Source organism: Abrus precatorius, unplaced genomic scaffold, assembly GCF_003935025.1.
Source record: "Abrus precatorius isolate BTA unplaced genomic scaffold, Abrus_2018 Scaffold3, whole genome shotgun sequence".
NCBI classification, from domain to species: Eukaryota; Viridiplantae; Streptophyta; class Magnoliopsida; order Fabales; family Fabaceae; genus Abrus; species Abrus precatorius.
Window position 1 is genome coordinate 28,322,821 of NW_020874373.1, and position 9,090 is coordinate 28,331,910.

The 9,090-nt window shown below is 28.5% G+C and overlaps 1 protein-coding gene across 2 annotated transcripts; it reads left to right on the forward strand.

The window, feature by feature from the left end:
* The first annotated feature begins 3,092 nt into the window (after positions 1-3,092).
* Positions 3,093-7,315, forward strand: LOC113862950 (E3 ubiquitin-protein ligase HAKAI homolog). 2 transcript variants are annotated; one of them, XM_027496272.1, is made up of 5 exons: positions 3,093-3,215; positions 3,391-3,430; positions 3,564-3,911; positions 4,641-4,699; positions 6,120-7,277. In XM_027496272.1, exons 3-5 carry the CDS (start codon positions 3,657-3,659, stop codon positions 7,123-7,125), a joined length of 1,320 nt encoding a protein of 439 aa, XP_027352073.1. In that variant the 5' UTR covers positions 3,093-3,215; positions 3,391-3,430; positions 3,564-3,656; the 3' UTR covers positions 7,126-7,277. The 2 variants fall into 2 exon arrangements, with proteins under 2 accessions (XP_027352073.1, XP_027352072.1); XM_027496271.1 differs by lacking the exon at positions 3,391-3,430 and having other exon boundaries at positions 3,094-3,215; positions 6,120-7,315.
* The last annotated feature ends 1,775 nt before the right edge of the window (positions 7,316-9,090 follow it).

A 9,090-nucleotide genomic window follows, 5' to 3' on the forward strand; every position in this document is an offset into this window, starting at 1 on the left:
AAATTAATAACTGATAAAATTATATAAAACTCTTGAACTTTAAATTAAGTTTATTATAAAATTAAAAAAATAAGTAAAAAAAAGACATAGAAAAAAGTGAAAAGAAAATCAAATATATTGATTTGATTCTCAATGACTTGGAGTGAGTATTATTTATAATATATTTTAATGGCTAAAATATTTGTTTAATATTTTTCTTTTTCATTACTTTATACTAATTAAGATTATATTATATTGAATTTGTTTCGTAAGAATTAGAGAATTGTTTGCACTTTATGGGAGGAGTTTGATGATCAAATGATTGTTTTTTAAAGAATCAAAATTCTAATGCTTTATCGATTATGATTATTCAATTATGTAAAGTGAAAACATTTGGTGGTATGATTCTTTATCTATATTAAACTCTTTTTAATTGTGTGATAGTTATTATTATCAACAAATTATATTTCATAATTGTTTCAAGAATTTTAGGCATATCAAATGCTTATAATAAGACAAAGTTGTATATCAATCTTAACACAAAAGACACTATTGATTACAAGAATAAATAAGTATTTTAATTATTTTTTATTTATAGAGACATCATTATATTTTGCATGATATTTCATGTTTTTGTTAACTTATAAGTTATCCAATTTGTGGTATAAGATGAATATGAATGATGCAGGTATAAGTCAAATATTAAGTTCGATGGGTACTCTTCTATTTCAATGGAAGATGATTTACTCCAAGCTCAAAGCTCAAAGCATGACCATATACATGAAATAATTGAGACAAATTATGTATGTTTTGTATTGAAATAATGAAGTGAAATGCATATAATTAGCAGTTAAATATAATTTTGAATTTTAATATAAATGATTTACTTTAAATTTTATTCTTGAAAACTGATAATTTATATATAATTAATGAAGAATAATAGAATAAATGAATAAGAATTGATTAGTATATATATATATATTCTAAGGGTCATTTATGTTACATTTGAATCTGTTATAAATAATCAAATAAGAGTTATATGGACAAACATAAAATATTTAATAAAGATAAAAAAATTGTATTTTATTTAGTGTGTATATATATTAACATATTTGTACTTTCTTTTTAACCTTAATATTAACATATAGGATCATTCATGAAGAATAGTAAAATGAATAAATTATAATTAATTAATTTATATATTTAAAAGGTCATACAACAATGAAATAATAAGAATTAATATTAATTTAGTATTTGTAATTTAAATATTATATAAAAAAAATACAAAAATTGTTAAAAAGTTGGTATACAAAGAAATCTTTCAAAATATAAATTAGATTTATTATAAAAATTATAAATTTCCTTTTTAATTAATGTCAATAAAAAATAAAAATACTTTATAAAGTTCTATATTATATTTCTTTCTTTCAAATAACTAATATTTTTATTAATAATAATATTAACATATACTAATTAATTTTAAACTTTCAAATAGTTTAAATTTTATTATAAAATTTTTCTTATCATAATATTTATCTATATTTTATATGTGACTCATAAATTTTATATTATATCAACATATGTAATTTTAATTAATATAAAGATTCATTTTTTTAATAAAATTATTTTTCTCTTTTACTTTCTATTTAAATCTTAATTCAAAATTTTAAAATATATAAAGTATATAAAATTTGCATATAAAAACTTATTTATCTTATTTTCCAATCTATTTATATTTGATATTATTCAATATAATACAATTTTATTATTATATTTTTATATTTAAATTATAATTTTATAATATTAATATAAATAAATTTTTGTAACATATAAATATATTTACTAATCTATAATTAAATTTTTTATAATAATATTTATAATATTTAAAGTCACATATAAATTATTTTTAACTGTTATATTTATTTTTTATAGATAATTTATTTTAAAAATAATCAAAATTTTTATTTAATGTTTTTTATCTTTCTGTTATATTAAAAATAATTATTTTAATATTTAAAGTATAATTATTTTAAAACTAAATGATATATATATTTAATTAATAAATATACGATTCAATAATAAGAGATTAAATTATAATACTTGATATATAACAATAATTTTAGAAACACAAAATAGGCTTATTTAATAAAAAAAATTATTTATTTTTATCCTTAAATTGTGTGCTATATAATTTTATAAGATAAAATAAAATATATAATTTTATTCCTTCAATAATTTTTGCCTTAAAAAATTTTAAATATATTTAAATTTATTTTTTTATTAAGAATCCTTATATTGTGGTATGTATATATACATGTTAAATTATTACAAATTAATTATAAGAGTATTTTTAAACTTTATAGAATTAAATTTATAATTTATAAATTTAAATTATATTTGAGTTTAAACCTTTTACTTTTAAAGTTAATTTATAAATATTTAAAAGTATATTATAAATCTTTATATAACATATAAAATTATTTTATTAGTAATAATATTAATATATACTAATTAATTTTAAAATATAAAATAATTTAAAAGTATTTTTAAACTTTATAGAATTAAATCTATAATCTTATAAATTTAAATTTTATTTGAGTTTAATCTTTTTACTTTTATAATTAATTTAAAAATATATTATAAATCTTTATATAACATATGAAATATTTTATTAGTAATAATATTAATATATACTAATTAATTTTAAAATTTAAAATAATTTAAATATTATCAAAAATATTTTAGATAATTATTTTTTATTTTATAATTATTAATTATAATATTATATTATAACATAATAATTTATTCGTGCATTTCACGGGTCACCTTTCTAGTTTGAAATAAAAAAAATAAAAAAAATACTACATTTATATAATTTAAAAAACTTAATTAGTTTAAAAATAAAAAAACTAAAATTACAAACCACCTAAGTTAACTATAATGAAAATACAATTCAACCTGATTTTTAAATCTTACTATAATGCATCAACACGATTTTGTGGGCAAATACTAATTATTTAATTTATACGGAAACACACGAAAATTATGAATAATTTTAAAATATTTATTTATCAACTACGTTTATAAAAATACTTGAATATATTTTCTGAATTGCAGTCTGGCAATTGCAGAAAGCAAGGGAGCGAGCTATTAGAGTGCCTCTGCGTCGCGAACGAACGAAGAACCCAGAGCGACGCAAATCCGAGACTGGAAGCTTCTAGATTCGTTAAGTACAAGTTAGTTTCTTCAATCGATGTTTCTTATTCTGTAATTTCTTCCTCATTCAAACTCCTTACAGATTGAAAATCCCCTTTGTTTTTTCCTTAATAATAATAAAAATAGGGTCCCAAATTTTTCACTCATGTATTTGAACTGTTTTGAGCATAAATTTCTCTGTTTTGCTAACGCCAGATTCGGTGTGCACCACAAATTCACGGCATTCTATTTTATGGTATTTTAATTTTAATTCATTTCAAATAATTCGCATGCGTTTGGGTTCTTCTAGAACTTCCATAAACGTGTCTTTAAATTGATTAATGTGATAAATCTGAAAATGTTTATTGTTTTTATTTGAATTGTTGAAGGAGAAGAAGTCATATTTTGCTCTAACTCTATACCCAATTTGGAGCACCGGTTTGAAAGATTTTGAGAGTTGAGGGAAGAAATTTGATTGAAATATGCTTCAGATTCGGCTTAGTAAGGCTCCTGCATCAGAAGGGTCAGCAGGGGTGAAGCTGTCATCTGTTGAGACTGTTACAGTCGCGTGCCCTGACCATTTGGTCCTTGCTGATCTTCCTGTTGCAAAGGGCATTGGGGCAGCCAATGCTGCTTCTCTTGTTAAGACTTTGGGCCGTAGATCCCGCCGCCAGCTTGGCGAGCGAGTTCACTTCTGTGTTCGCTGTGATTTCCCCATCGCTATTTATGGACGGCTGGTAACTAATTATACATGGTTGTATAAATTTTTATTGAAATTTATGCTTGTTAGGATTATTTTAGTCATCTCAGGATCTAAGTTGTTTGGTTTTAATTAGCTTTTTGTTTGGGATTAGTTTCAAAAGTGGGTTTTTGTTTTTCTCCTGGAAATATTCTTTGTTATAGTCTCAACCTGTGTCCTCTCCAAAAATATAAGGCAGGAAAGAGAAAAGAAATTTATTGAAGAGAGTATGCTAGCTGAAATGCTGAATGGTTATTAAGTAGAATGCTCCCTTCTATTTCATGTACTTATAGGTTTTTTAACTGGAGCTTTTATGTGAATATAAGGTTTATTTTCTTGTATGCCTTTTCTTGGGGACTTGACTTTCAATTTTTCTGCTATATAGGGTTCTTAAATTACTCTTAATATTGTCCTGTGATGGGCCTTTGTTTTTATTGTTTAGCTGATTTTTTTCATTGATGGCTTTGCATTATCTGAAATTTCATTGATAATGACAAAATGTGTCATGTAAGTGTATCCAAACAAATTTTTTCCTATGCAATTTGTTTGCATTTTAGATTTCACAATGCTGCTAAGCATGCTCTCGAGGCAGCCTATTCAGCATTATGTCTGTTTAAAATTTAGAGTGTTTTTGTCAGTTTGTCTTTTTATTGCTGGACTTGTGCTAGAACTAGTTAAATATCTTGATGTTGGTTTACATTATACTAACTGGCTTATGATCTTGCAGAGCCCTTGTGAACATGCCTTTTGCCTAGACTGTGCTAGAAGTGATTCAATGTGCTACCTGTAAGGATATTTCTTATCTTCTGATCTTCATACTGTAAATTAATGCACACCAGTTGCTTATGACGGCTTTAATTCATTGTCTGGGTTCATATATAATAGGACTTCAATTTGGAGCATAATGTTTGCTTAGTACTGGCATTAGGAGTGGTTTCAGCCTAACCAGGCCCTTCTTTTGTCCTTTTAGTAATGCCCTTGACATATTAACTAAGTTGAAGTTATACTATGTATGCCTTTCAACTTTCAGGGAAGAGATGCATTGTGAAGTTATACTTCTGTAGGGCTGCATTAAACCTTTCATTTTACATTGTTTTCAAATTTGATATAACTTTTAAGTACTTTGGAAATATAATTTTAGAATTCATTCTTAAATATTTGTGAACACCTTGCTTACACATCAATTTTACCTGATATATGGTGGGTGGCATATTTTAATTTGTACATTTAAGTGGGGCCAGCTGCATACAGTTCAAACTCTGATAGCTTGAATAGCTGTGAACGATGTGTATGCAAGCAGTGTGTAGTAATACTCTTTTCCACTTTGCAATAGCAGAGACACTATGATAGACCTCCTATAAAGAAAGCTTACATGAGAAGGAATAAAGGGGGACGAAATAGATGATTAAAAGAGAATGTAACAGAATAGGTTCTGATGTAACAGTTTAGTGACTGTTAATATAACAGATTAGTATAAATTGAAAAGGGGAAAGAGGGGAATGGGCAGGTTGTAATCTCAAAGGAAAAATAAAGTGGGAGTTGACAGGCTACCCATCCAAAGAGCCTGAATTTGAGTTGTATTTGTTACTGATAGCTTCTGTGATTGATCTGGGTATCATACTGACCTTGGGTCTATCAACCAAAACGAAATCAATAATTATTCTGAATTCTTTTGTTCCTTTTGTTTCTCTTGGTACCAGTTCAACCACTAGAAATATTTAAATAAGCATGGAAAAGGTTTCTTTAATGTATTCATTTACATGCTATTTGCCATCTGTTTTGGAAGCCTGAGGTATGCCCACTGCTAGATATAAACAATTCATGTGCTTTCATCTGACAAGTTAAGTTTTTGGGATATTTAGTAAACATGGTATCGCAGCCTTTATGTGTCATGACCAAGTAGTTCAGGGTTCGTTCCTGCTGCTCCAATTATTTTAATAAGAAGTCCAAGTTGGATTTTAACACAAGTCAGGCTGTTGTGCTGCGTGCATTGTCTACACTTCAAGTTCAAAGGGAACTTGTGTGAGGGGGCATCTGGAATTCTTAATACAAGACCATTCATTTGCTTTCAGTATGATACCCAGATCTGAATATTGACCTAAGGGAATTTGTTTTGTAATTGATCGCTTCAATGGATAGAAGTTATCCTTTCTGTATATAATCTGATGTCTATGGGAAAATAATTTTCATCTTCCTTGGAATACAGGTGTGATGAACGAATCCAGAAGATTCAAACAATCAAAATGATGGAAGGAATTCTCATATGTGCTGCTCCTCATTGTCTCAAGTCTTTCTTGAAGAAGGCTGAATTTGAATCTCATATCCAAGACAGCCACGCTAACCTTCTTCGACCCAATACAGAGAAAGAAGATGGAAATGAGTCAGAGGCACAAAGTGTCCGACAATCTACTGCTTCAGATTCCACTGCTCGAGGTCCCCAAAGGCCTGTTTTTTCTCCTGGTTCAAATTCCCAGCAACATGATCTGGAAGACAAAACTCGTCGACAGCACCCAAGAGAGCAACCGCCCTCAAGGTCAACTATGCAGCCAAAGCCACCCTATTTTGGTCAGCAACATCACCCTTCAGATAACATGTCTGGCTCGGTTGGAGGTGTACAACAGGGCTTTCATCAACAAAATTTTGATGTGCAGCATCCCCCACAAGAACCTTCTCAGTTTGCTGACAGGCAGCAAGCAGTTGGTCCAGAGACCCCGTTTCCTGAGTATCCAGCAATGCACCCTACACAACCTTCCAATATCCCCTCACTGGTTACTTCAAACCCAATGATGAATCCTCCTATGCCATTCGGTTATCCCCCTTACCCACATGAGCGAGCTCAACCATTTTATGCTTCTCCCTTTGATATGCCTAGGCAGGACTCAGCTTCTGAAATAGGTGGGGACCAGAGTTCATTACTGGGTTTCCCACAAGGTGTCCCAAGTGGCCCCAATTTTCCAGGAAATTATCCCCAGCCCTGGCATTCAGGGGTTGCTGGTGTGCCTTTTGAACAAGCACAGGGTGGTATGGTTGTGGATCCAAGGGATGCCAAAGGTATATTGGCACCCCAACCCATGCCCCTGCCACCACCACCTCCACCACCACCGCACATGTCACATTTGAAACAGAACTACTATTCTGGTGAGCTTGGACATGATGGTCAAGGTTATGGGTGGCAGCATGACAACCGTGATAGCTATGGAGGTCAAGGATAGTAAGGCTTCCAATCATTAGTTTCTTGGATTAGGTTAGGTTGCTTTTGAGGATGTTTCTGTATGCATATTTGTCTTATGCATCATTCAAATGCTAAACTCTAAACTTTTGGGCCTATTTTCTGTTTGTATATTTTAATCGAATTGAGTTTTTCCTAAATCGTTTACCGAAGGTAATGAAAAGTTTTATGTCTCTGTTTGGTGCTATAATCACGAATAAGAATCGAGTCGGAATAAAATGGCTTTCCAAGCTGATAGATGTATGGTAGATGGAGTTAATATGGAATGAAATCAATTTGATCTAATTCATATAATTATCCTCTTGAGAAAATAAAGAATAAGGCAGTATAAGGTTTGTATTATATTTTAATGTCAGTTGATTTAATTATTTTACAAATAATTGCAACACAGTCACATAATAGCACTTTTTTTAAGTCATTATTAGGATTAAAAGGACAACGGTTAAACAAGCTTTTTATTTTTATTATTAAAATAGGCAGAGGTTTTCTTTTTTCATGGATTCCAATCTACGGACTGTTGTCTAAGTTTGATCTTCTCCTTGGAGGAGGAAGAGGCTTTCATGGAGACTTCTTTTTTCCTTCTCTGGATATTGTCATCATCACTATTATTATTGTGTTTCTAGCAATCATAACCAGCATCACCTATGATTGGATCAACATCCTAAGTAAAATAAATACTTATTTTTCCATATAAATGAGAGATCTATCCAACATGAAACAATATAAAAAAGCTTACATATCACATTAGTGATCATCATAGATTAAAAAATTAACGATATTCCCTCAACTTATATTTACATTTTTCACAACTCTTTTTTTTTTTTTCCTATTTCTCTCCATTTCAAGGGATATAGTTAGAGTCTGGCATAACAACTTGAGCAAAAATTGGAATACCCTTTCTCCCGTAAAGGGAAAGAATCAATCTTAAAGTACTAAAGTAGAGAACAGTACAGTCCTCTATATTCCAAGAATTTATAAGTATTTGAGGAATTTCTAAATTTATGCAATGTTCCTAACTAATAGATACAATGTGTTAAATTTCTTTTTTATACAAGAAAAATATTAAATTATAAATTTAATCATTATACTTAACACACTTTGACGATGTTATACAGAAGGGATCGAAACATAAAAAAACACATAAGAACTAAAATGTAAATTTTAACTATAGAAACTATTTTGTAATGAAATCAACCGTTAAGTAATTAATATATTAAAATATATCATTAGTATCACAATACACCGAGTGAATTTTATTCAATCTGGTTTCAAAGTTTGTTTGTCAACTAAATCTTAAATCCTAAATTAAAAGGCTATTACTAGAATAGAATCAAACATTAAGAACAAATGAAACCACTAACATTTATAGAAAAAGAATATTATACATAAATCATCAAAATAATTCAGAATAAAAGATTACATCCAATCCTAAAAGGATTCTAATTACTCATGGTAGCCATTATAATACGAGAGAGAGAAAAGAGATGAGATGGATGATGCTCAATCTTCCTTACCCTAATTCTTCCTTAGTTGCTTTTGTTTCTTACTCTTTACAATACCATTTTTCTTCTTATTCTCTTTCTTTAAAAATAGAATAAATGAATTCTCGTTCAAACTAGAAAATTTAGCTTAAGCTAAAAAGGCATCCACACTCAAGCAAGAATCTCTCGCTTGAGTGAAAACAAGACTGAAGTTAAAGCCTGATGCATGGATTCTCGCTCAAGCGAGAAATGGCTCGCTTAAACAAGAAATGATTAAAAGCATTTTCTCATGCTTTTGCCTTTCACCTTCATTGCATTCTTGAAAATAAAAACTTTTAATAAAGAGGATTAAGATAAACCTCCATCTCACTCTTTAAGCCAAATAGTGCACTTAAATAAAATTCATCTAAATTAATAAGAAATGGGGATCTAAATTTAATACATTTAACTAAAACTTAACACTTATC